At 57.4% G+C, this 22,500-nt stretch overlaps 1 protein-coding gene across 1 annotated transcript in view; it reads right to left on the minus strand.

The window, feature by feature from the left end:
• Positions 1-3,709: 3,709 nt before the first annotated feature.
• LOC137311219 (rap guanine nucleotide exchange factor 3-like) overlaps positions 3,710-22,500 on the minus strand; it is a 56,417-nt gene continuing 37,626 nt past the window's right edge. The window contains exons 6-15 of the mRNA XM_067978538.1: positions 21,336-21,420; positions 19,690-19,750; positions 14,892-14,968; positions 13,381-13,527; positions 12,100-12,215; positions 11,213-11,301; positions 9,165-9,243; positions 7,392-7,542; positions 5,990-6,072; positions 3,710-3,770 (exon numbers count right to left, since the gene is read on the minus strand). Coding sequence (XP_067834639.1) covers positions 3,710-3,770; positions 5,990-6,072; positions 7,392-7,542; positions 9,165-9,243; positions 11,213-11,301; positions 12,100-12,215; positions 13,381-13,527; positions 14,892-14,968; positions 19,690-19,750; positions 21,336-21,420 — 949 coding nt within the window. The remainder of the gene's footprint in view (positions 3,771-5,989; positions 6,073-7,391; positions 7,543-9,164; positions 9,244-11,212; positions 11,302-12,099; positions 12,216-13,380; positions 13,528-14,891; positions 14,969-19,689; positions 19,751-21,335; positions 21,421-22,500) is intronic.

A 22,500-nucleotide genomic window follows, 5' to 3' on the forward strand; every position in this document is an offset into this window, starting at 1 on the left:
TAATCCAATCCCCCCAATCCAATCCCCAATCCAATCCCCTCAATCCAATCCCCCAATCCAATGCCCCCCAATCCAATCCCCCAATCCAATCCCCCAATCCAATCCCCCCAATCCAATCCCCCAATCCAATCCCCTCAATCCAATCCCCCAATCCAATCCCCCCAATCCAATCCCCAATCCAATCCCCCAATCCAATCCCCTCAATCCAATCCCCCAATCCAATCCCCCCAATCCAATCCCCCCAATCCAATCCCCCAATCCAATCCCCAATCCAATCCCCCCAATCCAATCCCCCAATCCAATCCCCCCAATCCAATCCCCCCAATCCAATCCCCCAATCCAATCCCCCAATCCAATCCCCCAATCCAATCCCCCAATCCAATCCCCCAATCCAATCACCCAATCCAATCCCCCAATCCAATCCCCCAATCCAATCCCTCCAATCAATCCCCCCAATCCAATCCCCCAATCCAATCCCCCAATCCAATCCCCCAATCCAATCCCCCAATCCAATCCCCAATCCAATCCCCCCAATCCAATCCCCCAATCCAATCCCCTCAATCCAATCCCCCAATCCAATCCCCCAATCCAATCCCCCCAATCCAATCCCTCCAATCCAATCCCCCAATCCAATCCCCCAAACCAATCCCCTTCAATCCACCCCAATCCCTCCCAACCCCCCTCAATCCAATCCAAACCAAGGGCAGGTACAGCACGGGTTAGATACAGAGTAAAGCTCCCTCGACACTGTCCCATCAAACACTCCCAGGGCAGGTACAGCACGGGTTAGATACAGAGTAAAGCTCCCTCTACACTGTCCCATCAAACACTCCCACGGCAGGTACAGGGTTAGATACAGAGTAAAGCTCCCTCTACACTGTCCCATCAAACACTCCCAGGGCAGGTACAGGGTTAGATACAGAGTAAAGCTCCCTCTACACTGTCCCATCAAACACTCCCAGGGCAGGTACAGCACGGGTTAGATACAGAGTAAAGCTCCCTCTACACTGTCCCATCAAACACTCCCAGGGCAGGTACAGGGTTAGATACAGAGTAAAGCTCCCTCTACACTGTCCCATCAAACACTCCCAGGGCAGGTACAGGGTTAGATACAGAGTAAAGCTCCCTCTACACTGTCCCATCAAACACTCCCAGGGCAGGTACAGGGTTAGATACAGAGTAAAGCTCCCTCTACACTGTCCCATCAAACACTCCCAGGGTCAGGTACAGGGTTAGATACAGAGTAAAGCTCCCTCTACACTGTCCCGTCAAACACTCCCAGGGTCAGGTACAGGGTTAGATACAGAGTAAAGCTCCCTCTACACTGTCCCATCAAACACTCCCAGGGCAGGTACAGGGTTAGATACAGAGTAAAGCTCCCTCTACACTGTCCCATCAAACACTCCCAGGGCAGGTACAGCACGGGTTAGATACAGAGTAAAGCTCCCTCTACACTGTCCCATCAAACACTCCCAGGGCAGGTACAGGGTTAGATACAGAGTAAAGCTCCCTCTACACTGTCCCATCAAACACTCCCAGGGCAGGTACAGGGTTAGATACAGAGTAAAGCTCCCTCGACACTGTCCCATCAAACACTCCCAGGGCAGGTACAGGGTTAGACACAGAGTAAAGCTCCCTCCACACTGTCCCATCAAACACTCCCAGGGCAGGTACAGGGTTAGATACAGAGTAAAGCTCCCTCTACACTGTCCCATCAAACACTCTCAGGGGCAGGTACAGGGTTAGATACAGAGTAAAGCTCCCTCCACACTGTCCCATCAAACACTCCCAGGGCAGGTACAGGGTTAGATACAGAGTAAAGCTCCCTCTACACTGTCTCATCAAACACTCCCAGGGCAGGTACAGGGTTAGATACAGAGTAAAGCTCCCTCTACACTGTCCCGTCAAACACTCCCAGGGCAGGTACAGGGTTAGATACAGAGTAAAGCTCCCTCTACACTGTCCCGTCAAACACTCCCAGGGCAGGTACAGGGTTAGATACAGAGTAAAGCTCCCTCTACACTGTCCCATCAAACACTCCCAGGGCAGGTACAGGGTTAGATACAGAGTAAAGCTCCCTCTACACTGTCCCATCAAACACTCCCAGGGCAGGTACAGGGTTAGATACAGAGTAAAGCTCCCTCTACACTGTCCCATCAAACACTCCCAGGGCAGGTACAGAGTTAGTTACAGAGTAAAGCTCCCTCTACACTGTCCCATCAAACACTCCCAGGGCAGGTACAGGGTTAGACACAGAGTAAAGCTCCCTCCACACTGTCCCATCAAACACTCCCAGGGCAGGTACAGGGTGAGATACAGAGTAAAGCTCCCTCTACACTGTCCCATCAAACACTCCCAGGGCAGGTACAGGGTTAGACACAGAGTAAAGCTCCCTCCACACTGTCCCATCAAACACTCCCAGGGGCAGGTACAGGGTTAGATACAGAGTAAAGCTCCCTCTACACTGTCCCATCAAACACTCTCAGGGGCAGGTACAGGGTTAGATACAGAGTAAAGCTCCCTCCACACTGCCCCATCAAACACTCCCAGGGTCAGGTACAGGGTTAGATACAGAGTAAAGCTCCCTCTACACTGTCTCCATCAAACACTCCCAGGGCAGGTACAGGGTTAGATACAGAGTAAAGTTCCCTCTACACTGTCCCATCAAACACTCCCAGGGCAGGTACAGGGTTAGATACAGAGTAAAGCTCCCTCTACACTGTCCCATCAAACACTCCCAGGGCAGGTACAGGGTTAGATACAGAGTAAAGCTCCCTCTACACTGTCCCATCAAACACTCCCAGGGCAGGTACAGGGTTAGATACAGAGTAAAGCTCCCTCTACACTGTCCCATCAAACACTCCCAGGGCAGGTACAGAGTTAGTTACAGAGTAAAGCTCCCTCTACACTGTCCCATCAAACACTACCAGGGCAGGTACAGGGTTAGACACAGAGTAAAGCTCCCTCCACACTGTCCCATCAAACACTCCCAGGGCAGGTACAGGGTGAGATACAGAGTAAAGCTCCCTCTACACTGTCCCATCAAACACTCCCAGGGCAGGTACAGGGTTAGACACAGAGTAAAGCTCCCTCCACACTGTCCCATCAAACACTCCCAGGGGCAGGTACAGGGTTAGATACAGAGTAAAGCTCCCTCTACACTGTCCCATCAAACACTCTCAGGGGCAGGTACAGGGTTAGATACAGAGTAAAGCTCCCTCTACACTGTCCCATCAAACACTCCCAGGGCAGGTACAGGGTTAGATACAGAGTAAAGCTCCCTCTACACTGTCCCATCAAACACTCCCAGGGCAGGTACAGGGTTAGATACAGAGTAAAGCGCCTTCTACACTGTCCCATCAAACACTCCCAGGGCAGGTACAGGGTTAGATACAGAGTAAAGCTCCCTCTACACTGTCCCATCAAACACTCCCAGGGTCAGGTACAGGGTTAGATACAGAGTAAAGCTCCCTCTACACTGTCCCATCAAACACTCCCAGGGCAGGTACAGGGTTAGATACAGAGTAAAGCTCCCTCTACACTGTCCCGTCAAACACTCCCAGGGCAGGTACAGGGTTAGATACAGAGTAAAGCTCCCTCTGCACTGTCCCATCAAACACTCCCGATTGACGCTGCCTGACGTTATAACCGGTGCGATGCTGCGCCAGTGATGATGATCCCTGCTCCCGATCGACCTGTCGAAGGGGAATCACGGACAGTCGGCACTCACCTTCATTTGTGGAGTTGTGTTCGGTCCGTTCTCCGTCGAACTGAAAAGGCAAAGAAACAAGTTTACTCTCAGGCAGCATGGGTTTCCCATCAAAGGTGCTGACTCTCTGCTGGGGCTCAGTACTGACCCTCCGACAGTGCGGCGCTCCCTCAGTACTGCCCCTCCGACAGTGCGGCGATCCCTCAGTACTGACCCTCCGACAGTGCGGCGCTCCCTCAGTACCGACCCTCCGACAGTGCGGCGCTCCCTCACTACCGACCCTCCGACAGTGCGGCGCTCCCTCAGTACCGACCCTCCGACAGTGCGGCGCTCCCTCAGTACCGACCCTCCGACAGTGCGGCGCTCCCTCAGCACCGACCCTCCGACCGTGCGGCGCTCCCTCAGTACTGACCCTCCGACAGTGCGGCGCTCCCTCAGTACCGACCCTCCGACAGTGCGGCGCTCCCTCAGTACCGACCCTCCGACAGTGCGGCGCTCCCTCAGTACTGACCCTCCGACAGTGCGGCGCTCCCTCAGTACTGACCCTCCGACAGTGCGGCGCTCCCTCAGTACCGACCCTCCGACAGTGCGGCGCTCCCTCAGTACCGCCCCTCCGACAGTGCGGCGCTCCCTCAGTACTGACCCTCCGACAGTGCGGCGCTCCCTCAGTACTGACCCTCCGACAGTGCGGCGCTCCCTCAGTACTGACCCTCCGACAGTGCGGCGCTCCCTCAGTACCGCCCCTCCGACAGTGCGGCGCTCCCTCAGTACCGACCCTCCGACAGTGCGGCGCTCCCTCAGTACCGACCCTCCGACAGTGCGGCGCTCCCTCAGTACCGACCCTCCGACAGTGCGGCGCTCCCTCAGTACCGACCCTCCGACAGTGCGGCGCTCCCTCAGTACCGACCCTCCCACAGTGCGGCGCTCCCTCAGTACTGACCCTCCGACAGTGCGGCGCTCCCTCAGTACCGACCCTCCGACAGTGCGGCGCTCCCTCAGTACTGACCCTCCGACAGTGCGGCGCTCCCTCAGTACTGACCCTCCGACAGTGCGGCGCTCCCTCAGTACTGACCCTCCGACAGTGCGGCGCTCCCTCAGTACCGCCCCTCCGACAGTGCGGCGCTCCCTCAGTACCGACCCTCCGACAGTGCGGCGCTCCCTCAGTACCGACCCTCCGACAGTGCGGCGCTCCCTCAGTACTGACCCTCCGACAGTGCGGCGCTCCCTCAGTACCGACCCTCCGACAGTGCGGCGCTCCCTCAGTACCGACCCTCCCACAGTGCGGCGCTCCCTCAGTACTGACCCTCCGACAGTGCGGCGCTCCCTCAGTACCGACCCTCCGACAGTGCGGCGCTCCCTCAGTACTGACCCTCCGACAGTGCGGCGCTCCCTCAGTACTGACCCTCCGACAGTGCGGCGCTCCCTCAGTACTGACCCTCCGACAGTGCGGCGCTCCCTCAGTACCGACCCTCCGACAGTGCGGCGCTCCCTCAGTACCGACCCTCCGACAGGGCGGCGCTCCCTCAGTACCGACCCTCCGACAGTGCGGCGCTCCCTCAGTACCGACCCTCCGACAGTGCGGCGCTCCCTCAGTACCGACCCTCCGACAGTGCGGCGCTCCCTCAGTACTGACCCTCTGACAGTGCAGCACTCCCTCAGTACTGACCCTCCGACCGTGCGGCGCTCCCTCAGTACCGACCCTCCGACAGTGCGGCGCTCCCTCAGTACTGACCCTCTGACAGTGCAGCACTCCCTCAGTACCGACCCTCCGACAGTGCGGCGCTCCCTCAGTACCGACCCTCCGACAGTGCAGCACTCCCTCAGTACTGACCCTCCGACCGTGCGGCGCTCCCTCAGTACCGACCCTCCGACAGTGCGGCGCTCCCTCAGTACCGACCCTCCGACAGTGCGGCGCTCCCTCAGTACCGACCCTCCGACAGTGCGGCGCTCCCTCAGTACCGACCCTCCGACAGCGCGGCGCTCCCTCAGTACTGACCCTCCGACAGTGCGGCGCTCCCTCAGTACCGACCCTCCGACAGTGCGGCGCTCCCTCAGTACCGACCCTCCGACAGTGCGGCGCTCCCTCAGTACCGACCCTCCGACCGTGCGGCGCTCCCTCAGTACCGACCCTCCGACCGTGCGGCGCTCCCTCAGTACCGACCCTCCGACAGTGCGGCGCTCCCTCAGTACTGACCCTCCGACCGTGCGGCGCTCCCTCAGTACCGACCCTCCGACAGCGGGTTGCCCTCTAACCCGTGCGACAGCCCCCCCTGCACCTACCTCTTGCTTTTCTTCCGATCTGCAGTCTCCTCCTTCAGTGCGTCACTCAGCCGTGAATCCTTCGAAACCGTCATCTCCAACTCCTTGTGGAAAGAATAAAGGAACACGGAGAGGTGAGAGACTCACGAGGGGCGGGGACTGGGGAACTGCTGGACCCACATCGTGGCCACATAAGACCGTGAGCTGGAAAAAAAGATTTACTGGGACGATACCAGAACTGAGAGGTTATAACGATCAGGAAAGGCTGAACAGACTGGGGGTCTTCTCTCTAGAAAAGAGAAGGCGGAGGGGTGACCCTGATAGAGGTCTTTAAAATTGTGAAGGGGTTCGATAGGGTAGACGTAGAGAAGATGTTTCCACTTGTGGGGGGAGATCAGAACTAGGGGGCCATAAATATTAGATAGTCACCAATAGAGTTATACAGCACGGATAGAGGCCCTTCGGCCCATCGTGTCCGCGCCGGCCAATAATAAATCCAATCGGGAATTCAGGAGAAACTTCTTCACCCAGAGAGCGGTGAGAATGTGGAACTCACTCCCACATGGAGTGGTCGGGGTGAATAAGAACATAAGAAATAGGAGCAGGAGGAGGCCAATCGGCCCCTCGAGCCTGCCCCGCCGTTCAATAAGATCGCGGCCGATCTGATCCTAACCTCAAATCTAAATTCATCTCCAATTTCCTGCCCGCTCCCCGTAACCCCTAATTCCCTTTACTTCTAGGAAACTGTCTATTTCTGTTCTAAATTTATTTAATGATGTAGCTTCCTGGGGCAGCAAATTCCACAGACCTACCACCCTCTGAGTGAAGAAGTTTCTCCTCATCTCAGTTTTGAAAGAGCAGCCCCTTATTCTAAGATTATGCCCCCTCGTTCTAGTTTCACCCATCCTTGGGAACATCCTCACCGCATCCACCCGATCGAGCCCCTTCACAATCTTACATGTTTCAATAAGATCGCCTCTCATTCTTCTGAACTCCAATGAGTAGAGTCCCAATCTACTCAACCTCTCCTCGTACGTCCACCCCCTCATCCCCGGGAATAGCGGAGATGGATTTAAGGGGAAGCCGGATAAACACATGAGGGAGAAAGGAATAGAAGGATATGCTGATAGGGGTGAGATGAAGCAGGGAGGGAGGAGGCTCATGTGGAGCATAAAGGCCAGCACGGACCAGACGGGCCGAACGGCCTGTTTGTCCGCTGTACGTTCCATATAATCCGAGGTAATTATTGGCCCTGGGGTTTATTGGCCGTCCCCGGAGATTACAGGGAGGTGTGCAGGAAGTCTATAAGTGACGATGCGTCGGCCGTCCTGACCGCTGGGCAGTCTCGATTCTCCCGCGACCCCCCTCCGTCGGCTTCCACCCCCCGCGTGCGCGCGCTCTCGCTCGTTGGTCCCGGCCTTACCTCCAGGAGCTTTGCGGCCGGGAGGTCGTCCCGAAGCTCCCTCCCAAACAGCCTCACCCACTGGGTGACGAGGTGGACGATCTTCTGCCTCTTGGCGAGGGAGTAGGCCTCCCTCTCCGTCTCTGACCCCTCGCTGGGCTCGGCCCCGTAGGTGAGAGGCCGTCAAGGAATCTGACGCGGGGCCCAAGCGGAGTCGTCCCCCCCTCCCCCGCCTGCCCGCCGCTAAAAGATTTATTATTACTCGTGGCGGGGTGGGGGGTTGGAGAGACTCAATAACGTAAAAAAAGAATCTTGCGTTTTATACCCGGCCCCTTTCGCCCCCTCGGGACGTCCCAGAGCGTTTTACAGCCGATGAAGCACTTTATTTTTTGAAGTGCGGTCGCTGTTGTAATGTAGGGAACGCGGCAGACAATCTGCGCACAGCAAGATCCCACAAACAGCAATTAAATGACCAGATAATCTGTGTTTTTTTTTTCATGATGTTGGTTGAGGGATAAATATCGGCCCCCAGGACACCGGGGAGAACTCCCCCCTGCTCTTCTTCGAAATAGTGGCCGTGGGATCTTTTACGCCCACCCGAGAGGGGCAGACGGGGCCTCGGTTTAACGTCTCATCCGAAAGACGGCACCTCCGACAGTGCGGCGCTCCCTCAGTACCGACCCTCCGACAGTGCGGCGCTCCCTCAGTACCGACCCTCCGACAGTGCGGCGCTCCCTCAGTACCGACCCTCCGACAGTGCGGCGCTCCCTCAGTACTGACCCTCCGACAGTGCGGCGCTCCCTCAGTACCGACCCTCCGACAGTGCGGCGCTCCCTCAGTACCGACCCTCCGACAGTGCGGCGCTCCCTCAGTACCGACCCTCCGACAGTGCGGCGCTCCCTCAGTACCGACCCTCCGACAGTGCGGCGCTCCCTCAGTACTGCCCCTCCGACAGTGCGGCGCTCCCTCAGTACTGACCCTCCGACAGTGCGGCGCTCCCTCAGTACTGACCCTCCGACAGTGCGGCGCTCCCTCAGTACTGACCCTCCGACAGTGCGGCGCTCCCTCAGTACTGACCCTCCGACAGTGCGGCGCTCCCTCAGTACCGACCCTCCGACAGTGCGGCGCTCCCTCAGTACCGACCCTCCGACAGTGCGGCGCTCCCTCAGTACTGCCCCTCCGACAGTGCGGCGCTCCCTCAGTACCGACCCTCCGACAGTGCGGTGCTCCCTCAGTACTGACCCTCCGACAGTGCGGCGCTCCCTCAGTACTGACCCTCCGACAGTGCGGGGCTCCCTCAGTACCGACCCTCCGACAGTGTGGCGCTCCCTCAGTACCGACCCTCCGACAGTGCGGGGCTCCCTCAGTACTGACCCTCCCACAGTGCGGCGCTCCCTCAGTACCGACCCTCCGACAGTGCGGGGCTCCCTCAGTACCGACCCTCCGACAGTGCGGGGCTCCCTCAGTACTGACCCTCCCACAGTGCGGCGCTCCCTCAGTACCGACCCTCCGACAGTGTGGCGCTCCCTCAGTACCGACCCTCCGACAGTGCGGGGCTCCCTCAGTATCGACCCTCCGACAGTGCGGCGCTCCCTCAGTTCTGCACTGGGAGTGTCGGCCTGGATTACGGGGCTCGAGACTCTGGAGTGGGGGCTCGAACCCACGATCGTCTAACTCAGAGCCGAGAGGGAGTGCTACCCACTGAGCCAAGCTGACTCGTGCGGCACTGAAGGTCCTGTTGTGTATTTCCAATGTTGAGTGTCGTAATTTCACATTCTCAAATGAAAAGGATATTGGTTTAAGAGAGCAGCGTGGAGTTGGGCTGTTGGCATGAAGACAGAATGCAGCAGGAGGAAGTCACCCAGAAAACTATCTGCAGGACAAAGCAAAGGAACATGCATCAAAATCTTTATCGAAGGGAAATCCCCACCTTCTCCCCACAGCCCCCAATCCCACCTTCTCCCCCCATCCCCCAATCCCACCTACTCCCCACATCCCCCAATCCCACCTACTCCCCCCATCCCCCAATCCCACCTTCTCCCCCATCCCCCAATCCCACCTTCTCCCCCCATCCCCCAATCCCACCTTCTCCCCACATCCCCCAATCCCACCTTCTCCCCCATCCCCCAATCCCACCTTCTCCCCCATCCCCCAATCCCACCTTCTCCCCCCATCCCCCAATCCCACCTTCTCCCCCCATCCCCCAATCCCACCTTCTCCCCACATCCCCCAATCCCACCTTCTCCCCCATCCCCCAATCCCACCTTCTCCCCACATCCCCCAATCCCACCTTCTCCCCCATCCCCCAATCCCACCTTCTCCCCCCATCCCCCAATCCCACCTTCTCCCCACATCCCCCAATCCCACCTTCTCCCCCAATCCCACCTTCTCCCCACATCCCCCAATCCCACCTTCTCCCCCATCCCCCAATCCCACATACTCCCCACATCCCCCAATCCCACCTTCTCCCCCATCCCCCAATCCCACATACTCCCCACATCCCCCAATCCCACCTTCTCCCCCCATCCCCCAATCCCACCCACTCCCCATATCCCCCAATCCCACCTTCTCCCCCCCATCCCCCAATCCCACCCACTCCCCATATCCCCCAATCCCACCTTCTCCCCCCATCCCCCAATCCCACCCACTCCCCATATCCCCCAATCTCCACCTTCTCCCCCCCATCCCCCAATCCCACCCACTCCCCATATCCCCCAATCTCCACCTTCTCCCCATATCCCTCAATCCCCAATTAGTCCCCATATCCCCCAATCCCACCTTCTCCCCCCATCCCCCAATCCCACCTTCTCCCCATATCCCTCAATCCCCAATTAGTCCCCATATCCCCCAATCCCACCTTCTCCCCCCATCCCCCAATCCCACCTTCTCCCCCCATCCCCCAATCCCACCTTCTCCCCATATCCCCCAATCCCACCTTCTCCCCATTTCCCCCAATCCCACCTACTCCCCATATCCCTCAATCCCACCTTCTCCCCCATCCCCCAATCCCACCTTCTCCCCCCATCCCCCAATCCCACCTTCTCCCCCCATCCCCCAATCCCACCTTCTCCCCCCATCCCCCAATCCCACCTTCTCACCATTAATAGAGCCGGCGCGGACTTGATGGGCCGAATGGCCTCACACCATGCTATAACCTTTCTATGATTCTATAAACACAGGCATAGAGTACAAAAGCAAGGGAGTTATGCTAAACCCTTTATAAATCACTGGTCAGGCCTCAGCTGGAGTATTGGGTCCAATTCTGGGCACCGTACTTTAGGAAGGATGGTCAGGCCCTCGGAGAGGGTGCGGAGGAGATTTACCAGAATGGTCCCGGGGATGAGGGACTTCAGTTGTGCGGAGAGACCGGAGAAGCTGGGATTGTTCTCCTTAGAGCAGAGAAGGTTAAGGGGGAGATTTAATAGAGGTGATCAAAATCATGAGGGGGTTTTGATCGAGTCGATGGGGAGAGACTGTTTCCACTGGCAGGAGGGTCGGTAACCAGAGGACACAGATTTAAGATAATTGGGGAAAGAACCAGAGAGGGGGGGGAGACGAGGAGAATGTTTTTTTTACTCAGCGAGTTGTGATGATCTGGAACGCGCTGCCTGAAAGGACGGTGGGAGCAGATTCAATAATAACTTTCAAAAGGGGGAATCGGAGAAATACTCGAAATTTGCAGTTGGGAAAGAGCAGGGGGTGGGGTGGGTGGGGAGTGGGTCTAATCGGACAGCTCTTACAAAGAGCCGGCACGGGCGCGATGGGCCGAACGGCCTCTTTCCGTGCTGTATGATTCCATTGCCCGGGACATGCCCTCGTTTCAGAGTTCCGTTCTCCTCTACCTGTTGGGTCATTGTAGATCGAGTCTAAGCCAATGGTCTCCAGTAGATACTCGAGGATTTTCTCCGGCGTGCCGTACATCACGGTGTACCTGTGTCAGGAGAGGCGAGAGGAGAGGCGAGTTAATCATCGCGCGGGGCCGCGGCATTTGAGGCCCGATCCGGTTCTCTGGCTCCCCGCCATCTGACGGCCGGGGTTCAGCCCCACAAAGGGGTACGGTGGCGTAGGGCTATTAATTTAAATGACACTGATACACGTGTACACGTGTGTACGTGCAGGTCTGCGCGGGCATGTGTGTGCGTGTGTACGCGTGTGCGGGTATGTATGTGTGTGTGTGTGCAGATCTGCGCGCGCATGTGTGTGCGTGCACGTATGTGTGCATGTGCGTATGAGTGTGCATGTGTACGCGCGTGTGTGAACGTATGTAAGCGGGTGTGCGTGCGTGCGTGTGTACGTGTTCGTGTGGGTATGCGTGTGCACGTGTACGTCGGTGTGCGTATGCATGTATGTGTGCACGTGTGCCTGTATGTGTGTGCATGTGTGTGGGTATGCATGTGCGCGTGTGTGTGTGGGTATGCGTGTGCGCGTGTGTGTGTGGGTATGCGTGTGCGTGTGTGTGTGTGGGTATGCGTGTGCGTGTGTGTGTGTGGGTATGCGTGTGCGTGTGTGTGTGTGGGTATGCGTGTGCGTGTGTGTGTGGGTATGCGTGTGCGTGTGTGGGTATGCATGTGCGTGTGTGTGTGTGGGTATGTGTGTGCGTGTGTGTGTGTGGGTATGCGTGTGCGTGTGTGTGTGTGGGTATGCGTGTGCGTGTGCGTGTAGGGTGTTGGATGTCGGGGATCGGGGCTGGGGAGAGACCCGAGCAAAACTGGGAGGATTGAAAGCTTACTTGTAACTGGCCGGCGAGACTCCCGGACCGGGAGCGACGCCTCCTTGGGAATTCTTCTCCAGGACCAGGACATCTTTCCCGTGTTCCTTCAGGTGGACGGTGTTGGCCTCCACGTCCTGCGGGAGAAGGCAGCAAGCTCCGAGTCAGCATCGGAGGGCGGGAGGCGGCGCGGACGAGGGAGACGTACACGGACCAGCCGCGTAAAGGCGATGGTCACCGGAGCAGGTCAGAGGCCGGGCGACTCGCCTCCCGAATCCCCAAAGACCATCGGAGATAGGAGCAGGAGTAGGCCATTCGGCCCCTCGAGCCTGCTCCGCCGTTTAGTGGCTGATCTGATCTTCGACCTCAACTCCACTTTCCTGCCCTTTCCCCCTATCCTTTGACTCCCTCGCTGATCAAAAGTTTGTCCGACTCAGCCTTGTACGTATTCAATGACTCGGCCTCCATGGCTTTTTGGGGGAAAGAATCCCAAAGATTCGCGACCCTCTGGGAGAAGAAATTCCTCCTCATTTCCGTCTTAAACGGGCGACCCCTCATTCTGAGACTGTGCCCCCTAGTTTTAGATTCCCCCCATGAGGGGTAGCATCCTCTCAGCATCTACCCCATCGAGTCCCCTCAGAATCTTGTCTGTTTCAATGAGATCTCCTCTCCGACAGTGCGGCGCTCCCTCAGTACCGACCCTCCGACAGTGCGGCGCTCCCTCAGTACTGACCCTCCGACAGTGCGGCGCTCCCTCAGTACCGACCCTCCGACAGTGCGGCGCTCCCTCTGTACCGACCCTCCGACAGTGCGGCGCTCCCTCAGTACTGACCCTCCGACAGTGCGGCGCTCCCTCAGTACCGACCCTCCGACAGTGCGGCGCTCCCTCGGTACCGACCCTCCGACAGTGCGGCGCTCCCTCAGTACTGACCCTCCGACAGCGCGGCGCTCCCTCGGCACCGACCCTCCGACGGCGCGGCGCTCCCTCGGCGCCGACCCTCCGACGGCGCGGCGCTCCCTCGGCGCCGACCCTCCGACGGCGCGGCGCTCCCTCGGCGCCGCCCCTCCGACGGCGCGGCGCTCCCTCGGCGCCGACCCTCCGACGGCGCGGCGCTCCCTCGGCACTGGCGCCAGGGAGCGTGGGCCTGGATTACGGGGCTCGAGTCTCCGGAGTGGGGGCTCGAACGCACGACCTTCTGACTCAGAGGCGAGAGAGATACCCACTAAGCCCACGTCCTGACGCACACGTCACGGGGGGCGAGATTTGAGGGCAGCGATGGCGGGCGAGGGACGTCTGCTCACCCGCAGTATCCGGTTGAAATCCTCCTTGTCCACTCGCAGGAAGTGGCAGTTGTCCTCGTGGAGGATGATGGTGGCCGTGCGAGGGGCCTCGTTCACCAGTGCCAGCTCCCCGAAATCGTCTCCCTCCTGCAAGGTCGTCACGAGTCCCTGCGAGGCACAGAGGTCACCGTCACCTGTTAGTCGCACTCGTGCGAGGTGCTCCCCGGCTTCGCTTCGCTTCGCTTCGGGGGGGGTTGGGGGGAGTTCCTCGTTCAGAGGATGGGGGTGCGGGAGAGTGGGGGTGACCGGAGGGGGGGGGGCGGGGGAAAAAGGGGGCAACAGTCCCAGTTCGCACCCCAACTCTTAACCCCTCGCTGAAGTGAGCCACTGTGTTGGATCAATAACCAGCTACCCGGCAGTTCCAGAAGACGGCCGTTCAGCCCCTCGAGACTGTTGCACAGGGACAGGAGGAGGCCGTTCAGCCCCTCGAGCCTGTTGCACAGGGACAGGAGGAGGCCGTTCAGCCCCTCGAGACTGTTGCACAGGAACAGGAGGAGGCCGTTCAGCCCCTCGAGACTGTTACACAGGAACAGGAGGAGGCCGTTCAGCCCCTCGAGACTGTTACACAGGAGCAGGAGGAGGCCGTTCAGCCCCTTGAGACTGTTACACAGGAACAGGAGGAGGCCGTTCAGCCCCTCGAGGCTGTTACACAGGAACAGGAGGAGGCCGTTCAGCCCCTCGAGACTGTTACACAGGGACAGGAGGAGGCCGTTCAGCCCCCTCGAGGCTGTTACACAGGAACAGGAGGAGGCCGTTCAGCCCCTCGAGACTGTTACACAGGAACAGGAGGAGGCCGTTCAGCCCCTCGAGGCTGTTACACAGGAACAGGAGGAGGCCGTTCAGCCCCTCTCGAGCCTGTTCCGCCATTCAATCAGATCATGGCTGATCTGTATCTTAACCCCATTTGTTCCCTATCCCTCGATACCCAACAAAAATCTATCGATCTCAGTCTTGAAAGCTCCAATTGACCCCCAGCCCCGACAGCTTTTTTTGGGGGAGAGAGTTCCAGATTCCCACTCCCTCTTTGTGTGAAGAAATGCTTCCCGACATCACCCCTGAACGGCCCGAGCTCTGATTTTAAGGTTCTGCGCCCCCCCGACCTTGTTCTGGACTCCCCCCACCAGAGGAAATAGTTTCTCTCTATCGACCCTATCGAGTCCTTTAATCATCTCAAACCCCTCGATGAGATCACCCCTTAATCTCCTACACTCGAGGGAACACGAGCCCGGTCTGTGCGACCTGTCCTCGGAATTTAACCCCTTTTAGATAGGTTGCAGGAGCCCATCCCACCACCCCCTAGCCCAGGACCTCTGCCCCCACCCCCCGCCCCACCATGGGACAACTTATCTCATGGGGGGAGGGAGGAGAAGAAAGAAAAGGGGGGTTTAGCACCCCAAAGAGAAACCGTGAGACTGTCTGGAAAGCAGCAGGTCAGGGCGAGATTGAAGGGAGCTGGCAGTCGTTGGCAGTACCTTCCTGTGTGTGATGACGTTCACAGATCCTTTCCAGATAATGTACCAGGACGTTCCCCTCTCTCCTTGACTGAACACTAGGGGACAAATAAAGGGTAACAAGGGGTTTATTTACCAGGAGTCACAAGAAAGAGAGAGAGAGAGAGAGAGAGAGTGAGAAAGAGAGTGAGAGTGAGAGAGAGAGTGAGAAAGAGAGAAAGAAAGAGACAGCGAGAGAGAGAGAGAGAGAGAAAGAGAGAGTGAGAAAGAGAGAGTGAGAAAGAGACAGCGAGAGAGAGAGAGAGAGAAAGAGAGAGAGAGTGAGAAAGAGAGAAAGAAAGAGACAGCGAGAGACAGCGAGAGAGAGAAAGAGAGAGAGTGAGAAAGAGAGAGTGAGAAAGAGACAGTGAGAAAGAGACAGTGAGAAAGAGAGAGTGAGAAAGAGAGAGTGAGAAAGAGAGAGTGAGAAAGAGAGAGTGAGAAAGAGAGAGTGAGAAAGAGAGAGTGAGAAAGAGAGAGTGAGAAAGAGAGAGTGAGAAAGAGACAGCGAGAGAGAGAAAGAGTGAGAGAGAGAGAGTGAGAGAGAGAGAGTGAGAAAGAGAGAGTGAGAAAGAGAGAGTGAGAAAGAGAGAGTGAGAAAGAGAGAGTGAGAAAGAGACAGCGAGAGAGAGAGAGAGTGAGAGAGAGAGAGTGAGAAAGAGAGAGTGAGAAAGAGAGAGTGAGAAAGAGAGAGTGAGAAAGAGAGAGTGAGAAAGAGAGAAAGAAAGAGACAGCGAGAGAGAGAGAGAAAGAGAGAGAGAGTGAGAAAGAGAGAGAGACAGCAAGAGAGAGAGTGAGAGAGAGAGAAAGAGAGAATGAAAGAAAGAATTTGCATTTCTACAGCGTCTTTCACCACCTCGGGACGTCCCAAAGCGCTTTACAGACAATGAAGTACTTTATTGAAGTGCGGTCACTGTTGTAACGTAGGAAATGCGGCAGACAATCTGCGCACAGCAAGATCCCACAAACAGCGATGTGATAAATGACCAGATAATCTGTTTTTTTTAGTGATGTTGGTTGAGGGATAAATATCGGCCCCCAGGACACCGGGGAGAACTCCCCCCCCTGCTCTTCTCCGAAATAGTGGCCGTGGGATCTTTTACATCCACCCGAGAGGGGCAGACGGGGCCTCGGTTTAACGTCTCATCCGAAAGACGGCACCTCCGACAGTGCGGCGCTCCCTCAGTACTGACCCTCCGACAGTGCGGCGCTCCCTCGGTACTGACCCTCCGACAGTGCGGCGCTCCCTCAGTACTGACCCTCCGACAGTGCGGCGCTCCCTCAGTACTGCCCCTCCGACAGTGCAGCGCTCCCTCAGTACTGACCCTCCGACTGTGCGGCGCTCCCTCAGTACTGACCCTCCGACAGTGCAGCGCTCCCTCAGTACTGACCCTCCGACAGTGCGGCGCTCCCTGAGTACCGACCCTCCGACAGTGCGGCGCTCCCTCAGTACTGACCCTCCGACAGTGCAGCGCTCCCTCAGTACTGACCCTCCGACAGTGCGGCGCTCCCTCAGTACTGACCCTCCGACAGTGCGGCGCTCCCTCAGTACCGACCCTCCGACAGTGCGGCGCTCCCTCAGTACTGACCCTCCGACTGTGCGGCGCTCCCTCAGTACTGACCCTCCGACAGTGCGGCGCTCCCTCAGTACCGACCCTCCGACAGTGCGGCGCTCCCTCAGTACCGACCCTCCGACAGTGCAGCGATCCCTCAGTACTGACCCTCCGACAGTGCGGCGCTCCCTCAGTACTGACCCTCCGACTGTGCAGCGCTCCCTCAGTACTGACCCTCCGACAGTGCGGCGCTCCCTCAGTACCGACCCTCTGACAGTGCGGCACTCCCTCAGTACTGGCCCTCCGACAGTGCGGCGCTCCCTCAGTACTGACCCTCCGACAGTGCGGCGCTCCCTCAGTACTGACCCTCCGACAGTGCGGCGCTCCCTCAGTACTGACCCTCCGACAGTGCGGCGCTCCCTCAGTACTGACCCTCCGACTGTGCAGCGCTCCCTCAGTACTGCCCCTCCGACAGTGCGGCGCTCCCTCAGTACTGCCCCTCCGACAGTGCGGCGCTCCCTCAGTACTGCCCCTCCGACTGTGCAGCGCTCCCTCAGTACTGCACCAGGAGGGATTGAGGGATTGGAGAGAAGGTGGGTAGGTGGGATTGAGGGATTGGTGAGAAGGTGGGTAGGAGGGATTGAGGGATTGGAGAGAAGGTGGGTAGGAGGGATTGAGGGATTGGAGAGAAAGTGGGTAGGTGGGATTGAGGGATTGGAGAGAAGGTGGGTAGGTGGGATTGAGGGATTGGAGAGAAAGTGGGTAGGTGGGATTGAGGGATTGGAGAGACGGTGGGCAGGTGGGATTGAGGGATTGGAGAGGAGGTGGGTAGGTTGGATTGAGGGATTGGAGAGACGGTGGGTAGGTGAGATTGAGGGATTGGAGAGAAAGTGGGTAGGTGGGATTGAGGGATTGGAGAGACGGTGGGCAGGTGGGATTGAGGGATTGGAGAGGAGGTGGGTAGGTTGGATTGAGGGATTGGAGAGACGGTGGGTAGGTGGGATTGAGGGATTGGAGAGGAGGTGGGTAGGTGGGATTGAGGGATTGGAGAGGAGGTGGGTAGGTGGGATTGAGGGATTGGAGAGACGGTGGGCAGGTGGGATTGAGGGATTGGAGAGGAGGTGGGTAGGTTGGATTGAGGAATTGGAGAGACGGTGGGTAGGTGGGATTGAGGGATTGGAGAGTAGGTGGGATTGAGGGATTGGAGAGGAGCTGGGTAGGTGGGATTGAGGGATTGGGGAGAAGGTGGGTAGGTGGGATTGAGGGATTGGAGAGGAGGTGGGTAGGTGGGATTGAGGGTTTGGAGAGGAGGTGGGTAGGTGGGATTGAGGCATTGGAGAGACGGTGGGTAGGTGGGATTGAGGGGTTGGAGAGGAGGTGGGTAGGTGGGATTGAGGGTTTGGAGAGGAGGTGGGTAGGTGGGATTGAGGGATTGGAGAGACGGTGGGTAGGTGGGATTGAGGGATTGGAGAGGAGGTGGGTAGGTGGGATTGAGGGATTGGAGAGGAGGTGGGTAGGTGGGATTGAGGGATTGTGGAGAAGGTGGGTCGGTGGGATTGAGGGATTGGAGAGGAGGTGGGTAGGTGGGATTGAGGGATTGGAGAGGAGGTGGGTAGGTGGGATTGGGGAGAAGGTGAGTAGGAGGGAGTGAGGGTTTGGAGAGAAGGTGGGTAGGAGGGATTGAGGGATTGGAGAGAAGGTGGGTAGATGGGATTGAGGGATTGGAGAGAAGGTGGGTCGGTGGGATTGAGGGATTGGGGAGAAGGTGGGTAGATGGGATTGAGGGATTGGAGAGAAGGTGGGTAGATGGGATTGAGGGATTGGAGAGAAAGTGGGTAGGTGGGATTGAGGGATTGGGGAGAAGGTGGGTAGATGGGATTGAGGGATTGGAGAGAAAGTGGGTAGGTGGGATTGAGGGATTGGAGAGAAGATGGGTAGATGGGATTGAGGGATTGGGGAGAAGGTGGGTAGATGGGATTGAGGGATTGGAGAGAAGGTGGGTAGGTGGGATTGAGGGATTGGGGAGAAGGTGGGTAGATGGGATTGAGGGATTGGAGAGAAGGTGGGTCGATGGGATTGAGGGATTGGAGAGAAAGTGGGTAGATGGGATTGAGGGATTGGGGAGAAGGTGGGTAGATGGGATTGAGGGATTGGAGAGAAGGTGGGTAGATGGGATTGAGGGATTGGAGAGAAAGTGGGTAGGTGGGATTGAGGGATTGGAGAGACGGTGGGTAGGTGGGATTGAGGGATTGGAGAGGAGGTGTGTCGGTGGGATTGAGGGTTTGGAGAGGAGGTGGGTCGGTGGGATTGAGGGATTGGTGAGAAGGTGGGTAGGTGGGATTGAGGGATTGGGCAGAAGGTGGGTAGGTGGGATTGAGGGATTGGAGAGAAGGTGGGTAGGTGGGATTGAGGGATTGGAGAGGAGGTGGGTAGGTGGGATTGAGGGATTGGAGAGGAGGTGGGTAGGTGGGGATTGAGGGATTGGAGAGGAGGTGGGTAGGTGGGATTGAGGGATTGGGAGAAGGTGGGTAGGAGGGATTGAGGGATTGGAGAGAAGATGGGTAGGTGGGATTGAGGGATTGGAGAGAAGATGGGTAGGTGGGATTGAGGGATTGGAGAGAAGGTGGGTAGGTGGGATTGAGGGATTGGAGAGAGATGGGTAGGTGGGATTGAGGGATTGGATAGAAGATGGGTAGGTGGGATTGAGGGATTGGGGAGAAGGTGGGTTAGGAGGGATTGAGGGATTGGGGAGTTGGTGGGTAGGTGGGATGAGGGATTGGAGAGAAGGTGGGTTGGAGGGATTGAGGGATTGGAGAAAGATGGGTAGGAGGGATGAGGGATTGGAGAGAAGATGGGTAAGTGGGATTGAGGGATTGGAGAGAAGATGGGTTGGAGGGATTGAGGGATTGGAGAGAGATGGGTAGGTGGGATTGAGGGATTGGAGAGAAGATGGGGTAGGTGGGATTGAGGGATTGGAGAGAAGATGGGTAGGTGGGATTGAGGGATTGGAGAGAAGATGGGTAGGAGGGATTGAGGGATTGGAGAGAGATGGGTAGGTGGGATTGAGGGTTGAGAGAAGATGGGTAGGAGGGATTGAGGGATTGGAGAGAAGATGGGTTGGTGGGAATGATCTATAAAAGCGACAGAGCTCGTTGGGTGCTAATGGCCTTTTCCCGCTGCCCGAACACTGTGCGATTACAAGGGTCTGCCGAGAGTCCTGGACTCACACACGGTTCCTGCCTTTTCCTGCGACTCGAATCGTAGCACTGCTGCCAGCTGTCTCTTCACCTGAAGCCAGAAAGAGACAAAGTTTAGAGGGACAGATTTGCTGAAAACCTTCGAAAAGACCAGCGGTGATTAGCCGGTCTCTCAGGCAACGCCAAATCGAGGGGTGAGGTCAATATGGAGAAGACTGCGACAAAAGACAGTAATAAACTTCCAGAACGGGCGTGTAAATTGGGAAATGAATTTCAGCATTGATCAGTGTGAGATGGTGCATTTTGTTAGGGAGAATAAGGAGGTCACACACTGCTTGGATAATGAGAGTCTAAATGAGGTAGAGGGGCAGAGGGATCTGGGGGTACAGATACACAAATCACTAAAAGTAACGACGCAGGTTAATAAGGACATAAAAAATGGCAAATCAAGCACTGGGGGTCATTTCTGGAGGGATAGAATTGAAATGTATACAATTTATGTTAAACTTGTATAGAACCTTGGTTAGGCCACACTCGGAGCACTGTGCGCAGTTCTGGTCTCCATATATCTTGGTTAGACCACACTTGGAGCACTGTGCACAGTTCTGGTCTCCATATACCTGGGTTAGACCACACTTGGAGCACTGTGCGCAGTTCTGGTCTCCATATACCTGGGTTAGACCACACTCGGAGCACTGTGCACAGTTCTGGTCTCCATATACCTGGGTTGGACCACACTTGGAGCACTGTGCGCAGTTCTGGTCTCCATATACCTGGGTTAGACCACACTCGGAGCACTGTGCACAGTTCTGGTCTCCATATACCTGGGTTGGACCACACTTGAAGCACTGTGCACAGTTCTATTCTCCATATTGTAAAAAGGATATTGAGTGGTTGAGTTAACGTCTGATCCGAAAGATGTCACCTCCGACAGTGCGGCGCTCCCTCAGTACTGACCCTCCGACAGTGCGGCGCTCCCTCAGTACTGACCCTCCGACAGTGCGGCGCTCCCTCAGTACTGACCCTCCGACAGTGCGGCGCTCCCTCAGTACTGACCCTCCGACAGTGCGGCGCTCCTTCAGTACTGACCCTCCGACAGTGCGGCGCTCCCTCAGTACTGACCCTCCGACAGCGCGGCGCTCCCTCCGCACTGCACCGGGGAGGGTCGGCCTGCATTTTGTGCTCAAGTCTCTGGAGTGGGGGCTCGAACCCATGACCTTCTGACTCGGAAGCGAGAGAGAGTGTACCAGATCCGGTGCGCCGTCAAACCACCGAAAGATACGGCACAGAATGAGGCCATTCAGCCCATCGTGACTGTGCTGGCCGTTTGAAAGAGCTCTCCGATTAGTCCCATTCCCACTCCTCTTTCCCCCAAAACCTCTCCAAATTTATTCCCCTTCAAGAATTTATCCAATTCCCAATTGAAAGTTGGGAGTCTGTCAGGTGGGCGTTGTGAACTCGTCTCGAGCCAGAAAAGTTACGACTTGTTTTACGATGTCGGTAACATGTCGCATCCCTTGCCCCGCAAGTGAGGAAGAGGGATTTTTTTTTTTTGGAGGTGGGATCCCAGAGGGAGTTTGGGAAAGGAATGGGAGAGGGCGGGAAGGTACTGAGTGGGATTGTCCCATCAGAGGCAGCTCGCTCGTGGCAAGGAAGAGTAAGGGTTAATCGCGTACCGTGCTGGAGAGGTGGGACACGGCCTTAATATGAATCAACTCCTCAAAAATCATCTCCAGGTCCTCCGCCGTCCTTTGCTGCGGCCTGGGTCGGAGAGAGAGAAGGGGAGGGGGAGAGAGAGAGAGAGGGGGCGGGGGTGGAGGAGAGAAAGAGGGAGAGGGAGATGGAGAGAGAGAGAGGGGGCGGGGGTGGAGGAGAGAAAGAGGGAGAGGGAGGGAGGGAGAGAGGGGGGGAGAGGGGGAGAGAGAGAGGGAGGGAGGGGGAGAGAGAGAGAGAGAGGGGGTGCGGAGGTGGAGGAGAGAAAGGGGGAGAGGGAGGGAGGGAGAGAGGGGGAGAGAGGGGGAGAGGGGGAGAGGGAGAGGGGGGAGGGGGAGGGGAGGGGGAGAGGGAGAGGGGGCGGGGGTGGAGGAGAGAAAGAGGGAGAGGGAGGGAGGGAGAGAGGGGGAAAGAGGGGGAGAGGGGGAGAGGGGGAGGGGGAGGGGAGGGGAGGGGGAGAGGGAGAGGGGAGGAGAGAGAGAGAGAGAGACAAAAAGAGCGAGAAGGGGAGAGAGAGAGAGAGAGAGAGAAAAAGAGCGAGAAGGGGAGAGAGGGGGAGAGAGGGAGGGAGAGAGAGAAAAAGAGAGAGGTGGTGAGAGAGAGAGAGAGGGGGGAGAGGGAGAGAGGGAGAGAGAGCGAGAGGGGGAGAGAGAGAGGGTGAAAAAGAGAGAAATGGGGAGGGAGAGGGGGAGAGAGGGGAGAAAGAGAGGGAGGGATAGGGACAAGGGCAGAGAGAGAGAGAGGGAGAGAAAGCGAGAGAGAAGGGGGGGGGAGAGAGAGAGAGAGAAGGAGAGAGAGAGAGAAGGGGAGAGAGAGAGAGAGAGGGAGAGAAAGCGAGAGAGAAGGGGGGGAGAGAGAGAGAGAGAAGGAGAGAGAGAGAGAAGGAGAGAGAGAGAGAAGGGGAGAGAGAGAGAGAGTGAGGGGGGGAGGCAGAGGGGCAGAGATAGAGAGAGAGGGAGAGAGGAAGAAAGAGACAGAGAGAGAGAAGGGTGAGAGAGACAGAGAGAGAGAAGGGTGAGAGAGACAGACAGAGAGAGGGGGAGAGAGATAGAGACAGAGAGAGAGATAGAGAGCGAGACAGACAGAGAGAGACAGACAGCGAGAGGGGGAGACAGAGAGAGAGACACA

Source organism: Heptranchias perlo, unplaced genomic scaffold, assembly GCF_035084215.1.
Source record: "Heptranchias perlo isolate sHepPer1 unplaced genomic scaffold, sHepPer1.hap1 HAP1_SCAFFOLD_308, whole genome shotgun sequence".
NCBI lineage: Eukaryota > Metazoa > Chordata > Chondrichthyes > Hexanchiformes > Hexanchidae > Heptranchias > Heptranchias perlo.